Genomic DNA, 20,021 nt, shown 5'->3' with positions numbered 1-20,021 from the left:
CGACGCCTCGTCCCGTCTAGCCGAGCCCTCGAGCGGGCCCGGCGGCGGCAGGTAGGATGGTACTGTGCCCTCCGTCTCCGCCTGCTGGAGCGCTTCTCTAAACGGGAGCAGATGTCCCCCGGGGCGGGCGGGGTGAGGCCGCCCTGAGGCCCGTGGGCAGCTGCTCCCGTTCCTTCGTCTGCGAGAGCCCCGGAGCGCCGGTTGCTGCCCCGCACTGAGGGCCTCCGGGGCCGGACGGGTGCGCGGTGGTGCCCTCGCGCTGAGCCCAGCCCGTGTGCTTGGGCTGTGAGGACGAGGGTCGGGCTGTGCGGGCGGTGGGAGGACGAGCCGTGAATAAGCGGATAGCAAAAGAAGCTGGAAGAAGCTGTCTGGAGCTGGAGTCCCGGACCTGACGCGGTTCCCTGCTCGACCTAGATGCTGATTTCGCAGCTCTTCTGCGCTGTTTTGTTTTCCTTCCGCGATAAATGGGAACGGCTGTACCCAGGCGTTGTCAGACTGCTTGTTTGCTTTCTAGGTGGCCTATTCCAACGTGAGCAGCGATACACCACGCCTGTCGCCGTGGCTGGGAGCTTTCTGGCAGCACTTCCTATGGAGCTGTGAGCCCTTTGTCATGGCCAACAAAAAGGAGCCTCCTTTCTTCAATGAGGCGAACATGGGACTGTTTTACTACAAGTGCCCCTCCGATGAAACCATGGAGCTCTTCATTGAAAGGCTGACGGGAACGCGCTTCGAGCTGCACGTTTTGCCCTTTGAAAAGGTGATTTCTGTGAAAGCAGAGATTCAGCTGCTGGAAGGTACTGTGCTCTTTTGTTTCAGCCAAAACTTGATCGCTTCAGAGGAAGTCTTGTTTTACAGGTTACTCTTTCGGTAGTGCACATAAGCTAGATGCTCAACTTGTGGGTTAGGTTTCAGAGTTGTTTTTTCTTTAATTTTCCTATCGCTTCATATCGTAGGCTTCACCTGAGTGGGTTTTTTCTTATTCTTTATTACTGTGTATCAGTGATAATTCATATGATGTCTACTGCAAATCACTACTTCTCTTAACTAAATGGGGTGTAACCTTTTCGGTGTTCAGCATGTTATATGACATAGAAGTCCCTTGTTAATCAGTGGGAGTTCTCAAAGCAGGGGCTGTCAAGAGTCTTGCAGCGCATCTGTATTGCAGCTCTGAGCTCACATCAGACTGGGTGCTGTGGCTGTTACCCCTTAGTTTGGTTGGGTTATGGCAGTTCCTCACCACAGTTGAAGGTGTAACTGCTCAGCAGGCCAGCTGCAAGGAAAGCATGAGGCTGCTGATGAGAGTTCTGAGTAGATGAAAGATGTTGCGGTGGTGGCAGTGTGATGAACTTTGTATGTGTCTTGCAAAATGATAACCTTTAGTTTATGAGATTGGTATGATGCTAATGGAAGGAGGAAATGCGTGGCGGGTCAGTTCTCTCACCTCTTATTTGGCATGGAAGAACGTGATTCAAAATACCTCTGTATCAATACTCCGCTGCTTTGCAGTATTGCATTCTTGCACTTCATAGTCCTTACAGAACTGTGTAGCTGCATAAGCTGACAGTACAGCAGTTTCTAATTTCAAGACAAGGGATCTTCTTTCCTCTGTCTACCTGTCCGCATTTTTCATTCTTCTGTCTGCGTGGAACCCACTTGGGAGATGTAATATGATACTTGAATCAAGGATACTCTTCTCCCTTTATGGAAATCCATGCTAATGAACTGAAGCAGAAGCATTGCGACAGTAAGGGTGACTTTTGGCTAATGGGGCTACATACAAGAAGCTCCACCACGTGCATAGTGCATAAGTAGAGATTTATATCAATGTAGCTGAATTAGTGTAGTTATGTGGACATTCTTTGATTACATGTAGTAGAACCTTAATTAAACATGAGTCAGGGAATGTGTTGAGGAGCTTCTGGAGACTAGAGGTGAAATGTAAAAAGGATTTTGTTTATTTATGTTTTTAATTCCATGGTTGGTTATAGTGGTACAAAAGCTGCAAGCAGATATGATACGGCGCTATGAGTGAAATGAAAGAAAGCGTAAGCAGCAGGAGATAAACTGTTGAGACAGTACAGATGAAGGCAAGAGCTTTAAAGGATGCACAAAGACTGGTAGGAAGACTGTGAGGAAGAAGAGTTTGAATTTCTTGTGTCTGAAACAGGAGACTGCAGCTTGGTGCACTGAATTGTATCTATAGCCTAGTATTGTAGGCTGGTTATGCCCAACTTCAGAGTGTCATAGGTTTCTTCCAAGAGCTCAGCACTTAATAGAGATTTGGCTTTTATGTTGTATGTTTTAGGATGATAAATTAATGATTTAGGTGCTCACTGTATTGACTTCTTTATTAATAATCTGGTTCTTATAGTCAAATACTTTAGTACTCCAGAACATAGTTAAAAGATCTGTAACTTCCTGGTCAGTGTGAGTTATGGAGAGGCAGAGGAAACTGATTGGTTATGTATACAAGTCTGTAGGGGGCAGACACAATGATAAATCAATTTTGTACCGCATTTGAGGCTACTGTTGTATATTCTGAAGAACAAACAAAAGCAAAAGCAAAAAACTTTTCAGTAGTGAAGTTTCTGTTCTAGAGCAAAAGTTCAAGCAGTGAGTGAATCGCTCAGGTGGAGGGAGAACTGTGAAGTAATTTTGTAGTTATGGTCTGGCATGGGAAGCAGAAAGCTTACTTTTTATTTTTATTTTTTTCCAGCAGCTATTTATTATTATAACATTTCAGCTTCCATGGAGTGTGTGAGCCTTTCCCGGTTAAGCTGTATATGTGTCTGGAGAATGCTCCTGCGCTGCTAGGAGACTCTACAAGTCCCTTAGAGTATGTGTTGTCTCTGGAGGCTGATAAATGTGTTGAGGATGATAGTGCATAAGCATACAAAAGTAAGGTTTGGAAAAATGATTTGTTTTTCTACCTGACATCTCCAAGTATAAGATCTAGAATCATATCAGAAGTGAACAGGTTTGGTAAATTGCCATCAGTCCCTCTAGTTCTAGAAGGTTAATAGTAAAAACTGAGTCTGTCAAAAACTAGACTGATGATAGCTGTAGACTGTAATAAGAAGGGATAGTATGGGCAACACATAAGGAATTTTGAAATATTTCTGATGCTGTTTGTCATCTTGGTGCCTCTTCAGTGAGCTGATGTGGAAAGGGTTTGTTCAGACAGCTGCAGTAGACATTGGTACCCTGATAAAAAGAGCTATGGGTCGCACATCTCTCATTCCAGTTAGCTTTAATCAGTGAACGTGGGTTAAAATGCATTAATGGATTCTAGCATATCTAAATTTCCGTGCACATTGGCTTGTAAATTGAAGTTAACTGTGGCTTTGGATTGGATCCAGGCATGTGTCTGAAACATTGGATATTGAATATCTGAAATATCGTAGATATTGGGATCTTAAAGTTGGACCACACGTTGATGGTCAGGGGTAGGACAGTATCTGGGTTGCAAAGTGATGTGAAAGAGTGAGGTTTAAACACATTAATGGTGCTTAAAAATAGCAGGATTTCACTGACAGAGCAAATAGCATTTATTTTAAATGATAAACACTGGACACTCCCTCAAGTGATTTCTTCTTGCTTCCTCCATTGCACAAATCGTTGTGGCTGCTGGGCTGGGTGAGCTGTAGTATTTTCATTCAGAACCACATCTTATTATATTTAATTTTATAGAAGGAATGTTCAGACAGTGCACTTTTTGTAGTAATTAATACTTTGGTCTGTAAAAGAATTGTAGATAATACATGAAACTGCATATGCTGATGTAGGCTATTATCATATAAATGAAGGCTGGTGATTTTGGCAGTTATGGAAGCATCACCTGGTGCTGTAAGTTGTTGTGAACCTTTGCAGCTCTTCCCTGGTGTAGACAGTTTAGGGGGCAGAATGGAGGCTGTCATCCCAGCCTCTGTAAGCAGGAACAAAAAGTAAACGTTTAAAGAACTCTGCAGCAATTTCAACACGGGATGAAAGATAAGAACATTGCATTTGAACTTTGAGTTTAAAATATTTGTGTTCCTAAACATAGTAACATTCTACTTACAACAGAAAATAAAGGTTGCTTTAAAATCTGTAGGGCTTTTTTTAGGGTCAAACCACACCAGTTTTTTTGAGCCTACTTTCCATGCTAGAAAAAAAATGAAGAGAACCATAAGGGTGCGTCTGAATGTCTGATTCAGAGGTGGCATCAAATCCCTCCTTCCCTTTCCTCTGCCCCCATTATCACCACTTTAATAGGTCATCTTGTCTGTTGAAATGGCTATAGACCCGTTGACAGTCTGAAGAAACTTCTGTCTTCCTACAGTTTCACCTGGCTTGCTCAATTGGTTTTTGAGCACTGGGCTTTACCTCATTGCCCTATTTTCCTCTTAATACTAACTTAGAGCAGAGCAGCGGTGCAGTCATGTGCAGCTTAAGGAGAAGGGGATGGTAGATGAGTGTCTTGTGCAGTTCTCATTATTGTTGCCAGTGCTATGCTGATCCTACATTCAAATGTCTCCTTAAGAAAGATTTACTATAATCCAGAAAACAGCTGATGCCTAACTTTGTGCACATAAACCTGTAAGCCACGTAGCATTTAATTTGTGTATACATACAGAATTCTTAGAAAGCAGCATGAAAGGGACTTAATAATACGTACTTGTCTCACCTGTTTCCCATTATACCAGTGTATAGTGTTTGCATCTGTTCATTTAATCAAAAGTACATTGTCATTGTTAGATGAGCAAAAACATGCTTCACAGCAGTGCTGCTAGTTGCAAGCCAGCCTTTTTAACAAATACTCTCTCAGTTTATCAGGGTAATTGGAAATTGCTCCTTGGAGGCTGCTGAAACCATAACAAATGCAGACTGTAATGACTGTTGCTTTGCAGTCTCCTGATCACAAAGAAAAGGACTTCGTTGCAGGCTTGCTAGCTCTTGCTGGCTCATTCTTGTTTTGCTTGTGCTGCAGACTTGAAATTTAACCAGTAGTCAGTTATTAAATAGCTGGCAGGATAATAGCTATTACGTTACTCTATTATATGAACACATCTCCTCATAAATGGCTTGTGTACTTCAGATAATATAAGACTTGTTCTGACTACCTTCCAAGTGCAGCAGGGTTGTGTTGGTCATTCATAAAAGAAAATATCAGCTGTAGTCATTGTTCCTAAAACGTTAAAAAAACATGACAGTTCCACCAAAATGCAGTCGGTCTTATACATGGGAGTGTCCACTTAGCTTGTTGAATTTCTTGGACTTTTGGTAGAATCTGGCCCCTTTTTCCTCTGCTGTTGATGGGTGGTGGTGATTTCATGCCCTTTCTCCTGCTTAGGAAAAGACTGCTTTACTGACTTTCTGCCCAACTCGCAAGATGCTGTCACAAGCTCAGAGAAGCTGAGTGCCTTTGCCAAAACAACTGAAGGACCCTGATCTTCATATTCCCATCTCACTAGATGTATTTTTAGAAGTCTATGTGGTAGAGCTACTTGCACATCCTTTTAAGTATCTGAGCATGTAAATGAGCAACAGATGACACAATCTGACATTAAAGTGACAAAGAATGAACGTATACAATAAGGTTACTTTAACCTTTTGGAGAATATATTTATAGGTTTTGCTTCCTAATCTAAGTAACAGTGTTTAGACCTTTTTCAGCAAGTAGTTTTTGGCCTCTGTGGGTTTTGTTTTAATTATGTTTTTTCAGGAGTGCACAATGAAATCTTAAATATTGATTTCAGCAGGTACATAGAGCAGAAGTACTTCCTTGTGATGCATATGGAACGATTATTTACTTATTTATTTTCAAAGGCAAAAAAAAAAAAAAAAAACTCTTCATCTCCCCAGTAGCCTTGCTGTTTCTTGTGGCCAGAGATGTCATCTTCTCATAACTGTCCTAACTTATACTATCCAAAAGTTGGAAAGATGCAGCATTCTGATAGAAATGTGTGAAGACCTCAGGTTGTACCAGCTTATACTTACTCTCTTCAGTGTGTATCATGTCTATACATAAATGAATTGATTGTGCAGGGAAAAGGAAACAAAGTTGATCATCATGTAGACTGACTGTTAAGTAAGCATGCCAAGAACTTGCTCCTTATTCCTTTAAACAAAAAAGTGGTACCATATCTGTCCCAGAACTTGAGTTGAAGATGAGTACTAGATAATAGTATTAGAGCATTCTGATGGTCTAGAAGAACACCTAAAGGTGGTAGAAGTTTGTAGTATGAATTTCTTTGTGTTGAACATATGAGCTTCAAGTGGCGATAAAACATATTTAGAGCTGTCACCAGTTACTTTAATGCAATCTTGTCTTAGCTGTGAGTAACCCAGAATATCACGGACTTTATCTGTAATAAATAATTCAGTACCTCTGTAGTTAGTTTTATCCCATTTCTTGTGTCGGTAGACAGAAAGCTCTGAGGTGCAGATAAGGGGGAGGGAAAAAACAGCCCTTCCTCAACTGATGACTGGAAAAGAGCATGCGTTCTATAAAATCTAAAGCAACAGAGTGCTGCTACAGACCAACAAGCCTGCTGAAAACATCACCCTCGTTCTTAATAACTATTCAGAAGGTCAGATGTTTTGACTGAGGGCTGCTCAAGTGTACGTCCTTGTCCTGCTTGCTTCCTTCTCTTGTGATCTCCTTTCTTATTCTTGTGCACTCACATTCTTCAAAAAACAAAACTCCCCAAAAACCCTCTCATCAAACTCCAATTAAAATCTTTTTTTTTCCTTTTTGCTCCCTTTAGGTATTCCTGTCTCTCAGCAGCACTTAATTTGGAGTAACGTGGAACTGAAAGATGATTATTGTTTGAATGATTATAAGTAAGTATAGAATAAAATTGCAAGGAATGTTTCTAAGTAATTATTAGCATAGACAATGTATAATAGAGTATGTAACAAAAATTCATTTATTGTTATTTCCAGTATTTCAGGAGGCTGCACTCTGAAGTTAGTTCTGGCTATGCGAAGTGGACCTATTAAGACTAGAAGAGGTAGGTGCTAACTTTGTTAAAAACTAATGGTTTCAACTTCAAACTGTGAACAGCTACTGTTAACTATTTCAGGCAAGCAGACTTTAGTTTCCAGTTAATTGGAAAATACTTGTGTTGTGGTTTTGATGCCGGTATTCCACATCAGTGCATCATGCAGCAGTTAAGGAGTTAATGCTGGTGGGAGCAGCAGAGGGGCGGAGCTCCGCGCCGGGCGGTGCTGCCTGGGCATAGCTGCGGAGCTTCAGCACGTGTGCTTCCCCTGCAATTCCTCCTTAACGTATGCTCACAGCTTTTGGTTTGGAAACTTCATTTCTCCCTCAATTGTTCAATTTTATTAGATTTAGTGAAGTTACCGTTCCTTCTCAAATCGTGCCGTTGTTTTTTTGTAGACCCATCTATTCCCTCCGTTTCCCCCCACCCCCCCTCTCCAGCACTCATAGCTTTGCTGCAGTTTGGTTTCTTCTGTGTTTTCTCTTTTCTCTCTCCCTTCTCGGTTTCCCTTGGGTTACTGTCACGGACTACACCGTGACAACTTGGTAAAAATATCCCTCTTAGTGCAACAAATGCACCATCTCTTTTAATTTAGTTTGCACTTAGTTTGTGTATCTTTGTTTGTATAGCATCATCAAGTCTTATAGGCAACAATTGTTCACCTGTGGGAGAAAGAAATGCTACCTTAATGTCACTGTTTAATAAGAAATGGGAATTGCTTTAGGTTTGGTTTTGTGGATTGTTAATAGAGGAATGAAAACTGCAAATGGAGAATCTCTTTAATTTTCACTGGGAAAACAGTCAGCATGTCTTTTACCTTGCAAATTCCAATTGTAAACTTATCTGAGCTCTCAAAGGTGATAAAAACATTGTGCCTAACGTTTGAGTGCTTTAATGTAATGAAGCCTTAGTTGTAATGCTGTCCTAAGTATAGTTTACCAGAGATACTTTTTATAAAACAAGGTGTATTTACATTGTAAACTTAACTGAATTGACATTTTAGGTTGTATTACTGTAGGAGAACTACGTTAGTCTTTGTTTTAAAAGAGCTCAGTACCCTAAGAGGCCTGATTGTCATCTGGCAGCAGCTGACAGTTGGGTGATTTAAGATATGACAAGTTTTCTGTAAACATTTAGCTGCTCTTCCTGAGGAATCTCCTGTTAGCTGTCCTGAGTGCTCTTAGTAATAAGAATCCAGGGATCTGCTACCTTAATGGAAGAAACACGGCTAGGGCATTCCTTTTTACCATGAAAATTGAGCTAAACTACTTTTTTCTTCTAATTCTGTAGTGATAGAATTACCCAAATTGAGGCTGTTTTTTTTTTTTAAAGGTATTCCAGTAATTTTATTTTGGACCCATTCTTCTGACTCTGAAATAGGCTAAAAACCTCTAAAACATTTTAAAATTATTTTTATCGGTTGACTGTTTTCTCTCATGTCTGTCAGAAAATCTGAGAGCGTAATGGTTTAGAGTGCCTAAACTCTAAAGAGTACCTCTGGATTGGATTTTAAATTGTGATTAGTGAACAGGGGCTTTTGGAGGGTAGATTATTTAAACAGTAGATGTATAGCAGTTAACATCTCAGCTAGTTTATTTCTAAAGACTTCTTGTTGTTTCTTAGTCTTTGCTTGCTAATAAAGAATTCACTGAAATGCAGAGCCGTAAATCTGGCATATTTAAGCATCTGACTTGAATCTGTGGAGTGCTATTTACAAAACAGCAAGAGTGTCTGAAAGAAACTGCTTGAAGTTGAATCTTTGGTTGATGTTGTCTTCCAGTGGAAGGACTTGCTATACTGTAACTGTAGTTGTATTTAGGCATGGTCTGAAAATACAGTGTGATTGACAGAAGTTGAAATAATTTGGTTTTATTCTGTTTTGTTTTATTCTTCTCATAGTTCCTGTGAAAGACCCTATAAGGGAAACAGCTGAATACATGGATCCTAGCAGAGATGAGATCAGGGAGAAAGGACCATTTAACAAACAAGCTACCTTCTTAGTATATCGAGATCAGAATTTCTTTGGTGCAGTAGAGCAAGTTGATACTTCAAATCCATTGCCTGAATCTTTCAGGTAAAGTTGGTTTTAATCTTTATATGGCATCTCCATCTTGAAGAATAATGTAATTTTCAGCTTTGTCAAAAGAATACCTGGACTATTGGGATAATAGTGTACTAAGGGATGCCAAAATGCTTTAAGTGGTTGACCTGACTACACAGTAGGGCTCCGTGGTGGGTGATCATGCTGACTGTTGTCCATCGCTGTGTGTCAGTAAAGTGAGCTAGTGCTGACCTTGTACTTGAGGCAGTTCTTGACATTGTAGCCCTTTCCCAAAGGCAGTTTTATGCAAGTGGGAGTCAACCTGTCAATAAGGATATTAAAAACTTCCATTAATTAAAAAAAAAAGTTACTACAGTTTTACACTTAATGTCATAAAAGTTGCTGTATCCTCAGTGTAAATCTTCTTTTCCATATGGAAATGAATTGTGCAAGTGATTAGGCAGGAAGATAAATGATTGTCAGTGTAAACTGGCAGAGTTTGCCTAAAGCTTTAGAGAAACTTTGTTTCTTTCTATTTTTGTCTTTTCTTAGAAAAAAAAAATACTGAAATAATTATTAATAGAACTGACCTTTAAACATAACTTGACCTCGGTTTAGCTAATGTTGAAACACCGAACTTACCTTAGAATCATAGTACTGATATTATCAAAGGAGTTAGACTGTCACTTAAGCTACTGTTTTATAGTAAACAGACTGCTAGTCTGAATCTTCTTCTGACACTATCAAAATTGATAAAATATATTGGAAAAAAATATTATGTTGTCTTTACTGGAGCTTTGGGATATAGGTTTTTTAATCCCCTGAAACACTTAATATCTGTATATTTGTAAGATAGTTTTAAGATAGATTTGTAATGCTAGCTACATTTTCTCCAAGCCTCTTTTCACTGTTTACAAAGTGAAACCAAGGTCATGTTTTTCACGTTTGAAAATTCAGTGACTGTAGTTTAGAAATTAGGTGTTTTTTTGTTTAGTTGCTCTCCAGATTGTTTTACTTTTCTTGCATTTAATTGTTAAAGCTTGTCAAAGTGTAAGTACATACAGTGATTGTTGTCTCTGGATTAAAAGAAAATATCTGGAATTGTGGAGGAGTGCTGGCAGTGTTTTAACAATATACTGATTGTCTTAGAAAGACACGTTTTGTAAGCAAGAATTCAAGAATGTTGACACCAATGGAGAAAGTCAATTGAGAAATGAGTTCAAAGTATAATGAAGAACACATCTCCCCATCCCACTTTTATAGCTTTATATTCAAATTAAAGGAGAAACTCTTCTATTAATCTTTTTTTTTTTGTCTCCATTTAGTCAGGAAATGCAAAAAAAACCCAAACCAACAAACAAAAAAACCTTTTCGTATAGAGGGGGAAAGTAAAGCATGGGGCTGTTATATCCCTCTTCTTTCAATCCTTACATTGAAGGAGGGGAAGTTCAGAGAATGGTTTTGAGTTGATGACTTAAATCTTGGCAGATCTGAGATGATTGTGTAGTGTTGAATCTTTGCCAGGAGGGGTATGTAATGTACACGCTGACCATCCCTGTACAGAGCTGTTCAGTGTCTGGTAAGAAATGACTGGACTATTCTGCTGACTTGTTTTGAATCTGCTCTTAAAAGTCTGTCTCCCATATGTGTTACCTTCTGAGTTTTGCTACATTTTAGGAAAAGCATTGGAAAAGTCGGTACAAAAACACTGGCTCATGACTAAAGATTTACAGGAGTCAGAAAAGATGCCACCTTTGGTACTGGGTTTTGGTACTGACCTACCCATCACCTTTAGTTGCTGGAGAGAAGAAATTTTTGTTTGGTATAATAAAACATTTTTATGAACAGGAGGCAATCACCTGATTGTCACGATTTCTAGATGATGGCAGCCTAATGAAAGAATTGGAATACTCTTTAAAAAGTATTATATATGGGATTAAAAAGGCATCAATTTGTAATGAATGGACATTCATAATGATTTTTTTATTTATCTGTCAATTGTTGGATGTGTGTTACTGACTAATGCTTCCTAGGAAGAAAGCAAGTCAGATTCTGATTTTAAAATGTTGAGGTTTTGCATTCTTTTGGAATACAAATTGGAAAAATATGGTGTGAACTTCCAGTGACTGCTGAATTAGACTATTTTGTCTTAGATCTCAAAGTTCTTATCCGTATGCTTTTTTCCAAATGTGAGATTCTTGAGAAACCTAAACTGATCCTTTTTTATTTTTTATTTTTATTTTGAAAAGGAGAAATAGAATATCACATCCAAATGGGTGACCCCTCCATTTCCATTTATGGTGAGAACACCCCTCGGGATGGATAGAAATTTGGACTTTCCTTCCATGCCAGTGTCTGGTTAACTGGAAAACTGGTCAGCTTGTTGTCTGAGTCAGTGTTAACAACTTTGGCCTTCAGGAGACACTTGTGGAACTGGATATTCCCTCTGTGCGGAAAATATATAGTGAATGTGAACCAACTGTACATGGTATAACAACTTCCCAGAAGTGGGACTGTGTACTGGTTTCAGCATCATCATTTTTTGTGAGCACTCTAATAAGGAATGCTTATGTTCTAAAATAATGGATTTGAAATGTCTTTGCATACCATTTTTCATAATGCTTTGTCAACAGATCAACTACGGATTTGACTTTCTAGTTGTAAGAATACACTGAAAACATAATTAAGTCAGAAGTGAAAACAATTTTTATTATTTTCAGTGTTGGTTCAGTTGATAACTTAAATGCTGCTGATGAAGATGAGACACAAGCAACACCTTGTGGCCAACAGATTTTTGAAAATGCAGTTACTATGAATAAAATGAAACTGCTCAAGGCGAAGATGAAGAACATGAATTTAAGTAAAAAGGTAAAAATGATTTAAATTCTTCTATGATCAGATAGTTTGCACTTCCCCAGTACGGGCTTTTTAGAAAAACAGATTGGATACTTTACTGTCTGGGGAAGGGGAGTGGTAAAGGGTATGTGATTTATTATCTGTTGTTTAAAAAGAAGAACAGTAACACAAATGTTCTTCTTCCCTGGGGCATTGGCTTCTCTTGAATCTGCCTTTGAGTATTCAAAGAATTCAGTGCTTGTCGTGGATGTATTTACATTATTTTTGTGGTGGTTGTTCTGCTTTCTTTCTGATACTTTACTGTTGTTTTCCAGCACTCTTCCAGTAGAGAATGAACAATGTTTAACTGAAATGGAACTTATTTCTAATTTCATTTAAGAATTACTGTAACTAAGAGTCCTGTAAATATGAGAACAAGATTGCCTAGCAGATAAAACATTAGGCTGGTATTCAGGAGATCTGGATTAGTAAAATTCTTTAACGTCAATCTTGGTTCCCTAGGTGTAAAATGAAGATACCCATTTTCATTCATTTTTTTGTCTGAGACACTGTGCAGCTCTGAATAACTTCACTGGCATTCTGGCTTCCCTTTTCTTATTCCTCTGACATGCGGTCTTTTCTGATTATAATCTTTGATCTTGATATTCTGACGTTGGTGTGAAGTCTTGGTAGTTAGCAACAGGTGAGAGAGTAGTGTGAATGATATGGTGATGTTTTCTGGCCTTATGCTGTCAGAATTCCTCAGAATATGATCTCTGCCAGGTCTCTTATTGCCTCCATAATTCAAGTACTAACTGTTCTTGATCAGTTTTTCCTATTTGTTTTTCTTTTAATAGACTAAAAAAACTGTCAAGGTGAAACCTCATCCACCAACAGCTCCTCGACCATCCAGTGGCTCAGCAGCTGCTGCTCGTCAGCGGTTTTTAAGAGTGCTCCCTCATATTGGACAGTCCTGCCTACCTCCTTCTGGGAATTCGTGTCCTTTCCAGAACTCACTTACAGCATTCCCTTCTTTGGCCACTGCTGGTAGAACAATGCCGTCCACAGCTAATGACTTTCTTAAGGAAGGTGACACCTGGGAGAGCAATTTTTGGTCTCAGTCAGTTAGTAGAATCAGGTTACCACCGAAAATACCTCAAGTTGAACTAAAACATGCAAAAATACGTACAAATAGTATTTTGACTCCTGTTTCATCTCTGCTTGCAAATTTGGAACAAGTGTCTGAAAATGTGACTTCAACAACTAAGGAGGATTCTGGTTTGTATCCAAATCTAACAAATGTAGAACTGTATGGAGCAGAAGAAAAACTTCTATCTGAAACGGATACTTTTGCTTTGTTTACAGAAGCAAATTCCCCTGAACAGTGTAGTGAGATATATGACACAGGAAAGGTGAACCCAGAACTTGAACTCTCAGATGGAGATGAGGAGTCTGAGGTTATAGAACAGCACAAGAAACCTATAGGTAAAGTACTGAACACTGCAGCAACGGGAACTGGTCTTCTCAGTACTCGTTTGAGTCCTCAGAAAAGTATGCTTTTGTTACCTCTTTGGTATTCATCACAAGTGGCACATCATAGTTCCCTGAAACGACAAACACAATCCAAGTGCTTTGAGTCTAGTAACTCGAGAGTAGGTAAGTAATGTGACTTAAATAATAATTAAAGATGACTCTTTAATCGTTCCTGATTTATCATGTGTTTGGAAGATGAAAGTTTTATCTTTGTGAAGTATGCATCTTTTAAAGTTCTTGCTGTTACACTCTGTAGTGTATTGTAACCTTTAATATTTTAAGCAATTCTTTAATACATAAATGTCATCCTGATCTTGGGTAGATAAAACTGTGACTCTTTCCTAGTTTTATTAGTACTTAATGAGTCCTGCATATTATCTTTAGATATAAATATGACTTTCTCCTCCGAGGTTTCCAAAAGACAAGACCTGTGAATGCTTTTGGGTGTACTAGAATTGGAGGGACTATTTTGATTGATAGTGTTGTCTTTAGGACTGCAGCCTGAGCCAGAAGGATTTGGCAAAAGGAAAGCAAGGAAGGCAGGGATGCTGGAGACCATTAATACCATGCTGATTTCCTCTAGTTTTTGTGACAAGCATTGATCTGTCTACTGTAGTCTAGGTAACTGTAGCATACTTAATGCTTAACATCTACTGAAAGTGGGTGTTGTTAACCTGAATTTGAATATCTGGTGTTATTCTCTTGAGAGATACTTATTTGTCTAGAGGAACACTTCAAAAAGGCTCTTAGTCCATGTGAGTTGGTCTCTAGCCTGAAGCACCCAAGCTATGTGCTAGGAAAAGAGCAGAATGATTGTGAGCCTAACTGTAAAACAATTCATGGGATGTATCTCCTGCCTCTTCTGTGAAATAATACCTGGCCAGGAGAATAATTGTCTGGATTGTGTTCAAATGCTCATTTAAAAAAAGCTAACATATTTGCTAAATCTTGATTTTTTTCATTTTTATTCCTTCCTCACTGTGCCTATATTAAATTGCTAATCACAGCGGTTTGCTTCCCTATCTTCTGAAAACCTTTTTTTTTTAGGCTCATTTTATGGTATTGACAGATTAGTGTTGGCTTTAGGTCTTGCAGACTTTGTTTTAGTGGTAGGAAAATTGTCCTAGTCAATGAGAACATTGTTTTGAGGTCATGAAAGGTGTGCTGGTCTGGTTATTTCCAGAGCTGAACCAGAAGGACAAAGAAAATACCTGAAAACCATAGCAGTTCTAAGAGGTCTGACTTACTGTAGTTTTTACTGAAGGTGGTGAGCTAACGTATTTAGTAACAACTCTCAGCACAATCAACTTTTCTTCGTATCTTTGAGTTGCAGTTTGCAGACTTTCTCTTCTTTCTCTTTTCTCTTTATGATCTTTGAGAGAGAGGCATCTAGGACATTAAGTTCTAGGACATTAAGTTCCAGTACAGAGAATGAGCTAGAAGATAACTTCAGGAAAAAAAAAGTTATGCAACCATGTAAGGGCAAAAGCTGCTAAATGAGTGGCTTGTGCCTTCCTGTCACAACTGGAGTGCAGCTTTGAATTGGCAGTGAACATTAATAAATGTTTGTCTGTAACTACTCCTTGCCAAAAGAGACAAGTCTGCGTGATGGAGATTTTCAACTTTCTATCATCTACTCCATTTTGGGTGCAGCTGTGATGAATGGACTTCTTTGGTTTGTTTTGTCAAGCAAAAATGTTTTTCAAATGTTTCAGACATGATAAAGACGCAGTAGTTGTCATGTTATGCATCCTCCTGGGAGAAAGGTGTTGATCACTTCTATAACTGACTGAAGGACAGATTCCTATTCTTAACTTAAGACCTCGGTTTTATGTCTAGTGAATTCGTCTTACAACAGCTGCTATAGTGGCTCGTGTGTGTTTTTGTGTTTATGTGTGGTACACAGTGAGGAATGTTTTCAAGCTCTCTTTCCCAAACTTCACTAACTGGTGCTTCTGGTATAGTATGCTTTTGGATAATAAGATGGGTGGCATTGCCAAACATTGGTTAGAAGTTTCTGTTCTTAGATGATGGTAGAATGATGGCACTGATGGATAGATAGGACTGCAATGTGTAGTGATGATCAGGTGTTAACTATTGCATGTAGCCACAGTGTCTCAGCTGAGAAATAACTGTTGTGATTATCAGTGCACTTCAGAAAAACCACTTCTCAGCTCATTAGGTCATTTTTTTCAGGGGAGCTCCGCAATAATGGAGTGATACAAGCACTGAAATGTGTTTGAGAGAATGTGTTCTCTATATCCTAGCATATGGTAAGCATCCCTAAGTAAAAGCTTACTTCTGCAGAAGGATAAGAGATTACTTTCTTTTATGTGCTTTCCAGTTATGAAGCAACAGCCAAGAATCACAGGACAAAAAGAGTAAAATGAGTTTAAGTTCTTAAGTCTAAGGAACATCCACAGAGTGTCTTATGAATCTATATAGTTAATCATGCACTTCTACTGCAGTCTTTGTGTGCCAGCAAGATTTTAAAATGTTGCTATATTTATTTGGTAAACTTGAGTTATTAGCTACTGCATGTGCAGTGTACTTGAATGTTCAGTCAGTTCTTCAGAAAGCTGTGGTGTGTAGTGCTTTCCAAGTTGCACTATGTATTTTCATTTTGCATTTGGGAATAACATTAGTACATGTTTTATTTCTTCTGTAACTGCTTACTTATATGAATTTTTAGCAGATGCAAATTAATAATAATGCATCAAAATCATGCGTTGTCCTGCCTCTTCCAAAGGTGTTCATAAACTTGAGATGTCTTTCTCACTTTTGGCTTTTGTGATTTTATTTTCTGTTTGGGCTTGGTGTTCCCATTTGATGTAACCTAAGAAATGCAAAATAAATTGGAATTATTGGAAGATAACTTTAACTTGTTTGTGGTCAGGAATAAATAAAATTCTTCACTGTCTCTCTACATCTGAAAGCAGGTGAAGCAACCCATCTTCCACCTTTGAATGGCTCAATTCAAGCAAAAAGGAAAATTGCAAAACATTGTTTTCTTTGTGGCAAGAAAACTGGATTGGCAACCAGCTATAAGTGCAGGTAGGCTTGGTGTATAACTAGCTGTTTAAGGTAAATAGCTGGGATAACCAAAAGGTTTTCTGTGCTGCGTGATGTTCACTAAAACCTAGCACATCAAAAAACAGGTCTAAAGAACTCCAAGAAATAAAGTTTAGAAATACTGTATCTGCTCTGCTGTGGAGGGAGAACACATCCTGCTAGGAAAATAAAGAAATGCAAGGTATCTTGTAATAGAAAAGACTGACACAGGGAGAACTTACTACGGACTTAAATTCTGATAATTGTATTAATAATAATTATACTATGACCAACTTAAGCAAAAAAAAAAAAAGTTTTTGTTATGATTTAAGAAAATCTCCCTCAGATCTGGCCCTATTATAACACATCTACGTTGTTTGATTGCTTCTTAAGAATTTCTCTTTGACAGCATTTTAATCCTTACGTGTGTAAGAATTTTAAAACTTCAGTCACTTTGGAACATCTAGAGTATCTCAAAAGCTGAATGCTAGAGTGCTGGTCCCACAAGTTATGGCTTATAGATGGCAAAAGAGAGAGAAACATTTCTGTCTTGGTCTTGGTTGTGTACAGTTGTGTTTTCCTTAAGATATTCTTGATATCATTTGCTATGAACAAGCAAAGGCTAGAAGCTGCTGCACTAAGGGCTGTATTGGAAGCTGATTGGGGTTCATGCCAGTCAGCTGCAAAATGAACAGAACTTCTGCCACTGGGGAACTCTGATGGGAAGTTTCACAGTGAGAAACTACATTCTTAATGACTCTTCTTTGGTTTTTTGAAACATCTTTGGGCTGCTGTACAATTTTCTACTGAGTCAAGATGGAACCTCTTCTAAAAGTGACTAAGCAGCTTGCTTAAGGTTAAAAATGAAGCTCAGAAAAAGATGGCTAGAATCTAAGCAATCGTATCAAGTAAACAAGACATGATTAAGCCACAGGGCTCCCAGCATGTCAGAGTTAAAAGCTTCTAAAAGCTTGTAACTTCTAATATTCTTGATTCTTCAGATGTGGAAACAACTTCTGTGCAACTCACCGCGATGCAGAGACTCACAGCTGTACCTACAACTAAAAGAATGCAGGGAGAAGGTATTTGCAGGAGACCAATCCTGTCATTAGTGCACCGAAGATTCCCAAAATCTAATGTGGTTGTGCTGCATGTGGCCATTCTGCCACTGAAGAGTTGTCTTTCATTGAGAGAAGCACTTGCTTAAACTGCATAATTTTGCCATGCTCCGTATCTGAGGATTTGCCGAGTATCAAAAGCGCACAAGGATGCATCCTAGTGAAGAATACAGTGAACACTACATGCAGTTACAACTTTTCTTCTTTGGGGAATGGAAAGTTAGTTTATAAAAACTTACACTATGATTTAATTGTTACTGCCTGTCTTGTGTTGTTTTTTGTATTTGGAAATGGTATTTCACTAGACAAGTCTTTTAAAGATGCACTTTACTAACTTAATTTAGTAATTAAGTTAGTAGTTAATTTAGTAATTAAGTTAGTAATTAACTTAATTAACTAAATTAACTTAATTTAGGGCCCCTCACTACAAGAAGGACATTGAGGCCCTGGAGCATGTTCAGAGAAGGGCAACAAAACTGGTGAGGGGTCTGGAGCACAAGTCTTATGAGGAGCGGCTGAGGGAGCTGGGATTGTTTAGTCTGGAGAAGAGGAGGCTCAGAGGAGACCTTATTGCACTCTACCACTTCCTGAAGGGGGGTTGTGGTGAGGAGGGGGTGGGCCTCTTCTCCCTGATAAATAATGACAGGACGAGAGGGAATGGCCACAAGTTGCGCCGGGGAAGATTTAGATTAGACCTTTCTTTTTCTGAAAGAGTGGTCAGGCACTGGAATGGCCTGCCTAGGGAGGTGGTTGAGGCACCATCCCTAGCGCTGTTCAAGAAGCGTTTAGATGAGGTGCTAAGGGATTTGATTGAGTAATTGGGTAGGGATAGTGATAGGAGGATGGTTGGACTAGATGATCTTGTAGGTCCTTTCCAACCCAATGAAGCTATGAACCTACAATTAACTGTATAACCAGACTTGAGGGGATGTTGTAATGAGGGTATCGTGTAACGTCTTCTGTACTTTTGCATTTTTCGTCCATTGTGTGGTATCTAAGTTATTTCACTGGAAAGATCTTCCTTTCTTCCCATTTCTCAGACTGCCTGTTTCGAGCAAGGCAGTAGTGTACTCTGCCCCCCATTTCATCCAGATTGGTATTCATACACTGTATATCCTTTCCGAAAATAACATACCGTATTAATCACATTTTTCTTAAAATAATACTGTTTGTATTACCAATTTGTTTTTTAAATAGAAAATCCCCCTTGATCATGTTAAATATAAGGAACAACTTATTTTACCTTTTGTTTTTTTTGTAATCCTAGATATTTTTAAGACTTCACAGCTTGGTTTGTGTTACTGGACAAAATTTGAATAAATATTAAATTTTATTCTGGCTTCTATTCAGAAGTATGTTCAAAGTACACAAAGTATGATCCTAAACTAAGAGCTGGGCTTTGGGAGTGCGGAGGAGGAGATATTTTTGCCTTTTCAGAAGCACTGGCTCATCTCTGTTGCCACTGAAGTTGATGTAAGAATTCCCAAACACTTCATTAGAAATGTGACCAGCAGTGTCCTTTAAATAAACCTCCTGGATGTGGTAAGCAAAGGCAGAATGGATATTCAACAAATGACATTTTAACCTGGAGCCTTTATCGCCTCCTGTTGGTACCGTACAAAGGGCAATTCAGTATTTACTTGCATGAGGCACCCTTTAATGAGCGTGTAGCTACATCGTGAAGCAATACTTGGAGCCTTACCTGCTGAAAGCCTTTCTCTTTCATTCCTTTAATGCGTCTGGAATCCTTACAAGCTTATGTTGCCCAGGGTACTCCATTATGAATCCCCACATTGCATCTGCACATTTAGATGTCACCCCTTTCTGGCTAGATTCCTTAGTTACTTGCTTGGTTTTGGTGTTAAAATGATCTATGCTGCGTTGCAAACAGTAGCATCTGATGAGCACAGCAGGTACGATTTGGGCCGATAAAAGAAAGAAGATCAGTGAAACAGAAGTAATTTGAAGAATTGTTACCCTTGGCAAGAATCCTTTCCACGTGGTCCCCTGGCAGTTTCTTCCTTTGGAATTTTTGGAGAGCGATGTCCTTGGAATACTGTTTTCAAATTCATTCTTCTGGGCAGTCATATGGGGTAAGGTGTTTGTTCCATATGTGATCTCTGGACCTCTTCTTAGAAAAAGCTGCAGTGGATAAGAAGGACTGCGTGTAGTTTTTGTTCTCTCCAACACAGGGCAGTGGTTGATGCTGAAGGAAAAGGCAAAGAAACTGGGTGTGTGTAGTAGTGATTTCCCAGCAGTTGTGATTCAGCGCCTTCAAGACAGGTATAGATGTATGTTGTTCCTTTGTAGATCTCTGATTGGGAGTGGAATTAAAGTAATGTAAGCTATCATCACTTAATCTGTTATTGCTCAAGTGTAGATGTCAGGATTTTTTCTTTTTGTAGTGCACTAGAGTGACCATACTGAGTTTTACTGAGAGTTCCCAACTGAGTCAAG

At 39.0% G+C, this 20,021-nt stretch overlaps 1 protein-coding gene across 1 annotated transcript in view; it reads left to right on the top strand.

The window, feature by feature from the left end:
• Nucleotides 1–610: 610 nt before the first annotated feature.
• The window catches only part of ZFAND4 (zinc finger AN1-type containing 4), a 30,149-nt gene continuing 10,738 nt past the window's right edge, over nt 611–20,021 (top strand). The window contains 8 exon segments of the mRNA XM_065746664.1: nt 611–794; nt 6,750–6,825; nt 6,928–6,995; nt 8,886–9,060; nt 11,748–11,895; nt 12,720–13,518; nt 16,335–16,449; nt 17,448–17,528. Coding sequence (XP_065602736.1) covers nt 611–794; nt 6,750–6,825; nt 6,928–6,995; nt 8,886–9,060; nt 11,748–11,895; nt 12,720–13,518; nt 16,335–16,449; nt 17,448–17,528 — 1,646 coding nt within the window.

This window comes from Cyrtonyx montezumae, unplaced genomic scaffold (genome assembly GCF_038088225.1).
Source record: "Cyrtonyx montezumae isolate F1298 unplaced genomic scaffold, pur_monq_1.0 scaffold_4, whole genome shotgun sequence".
Classification (NCBI taxonomy): Eukaryota; Metazoa; Chordata; class Aves; order Galliformes; family Odontophoridae; genus Cyrtonyx; species Cyrtonyx montezumae.
Note: the sequence above shows the minus strand (reverse complement) of the source record. Positions and strands in the feature narration are given on the sequence as shown.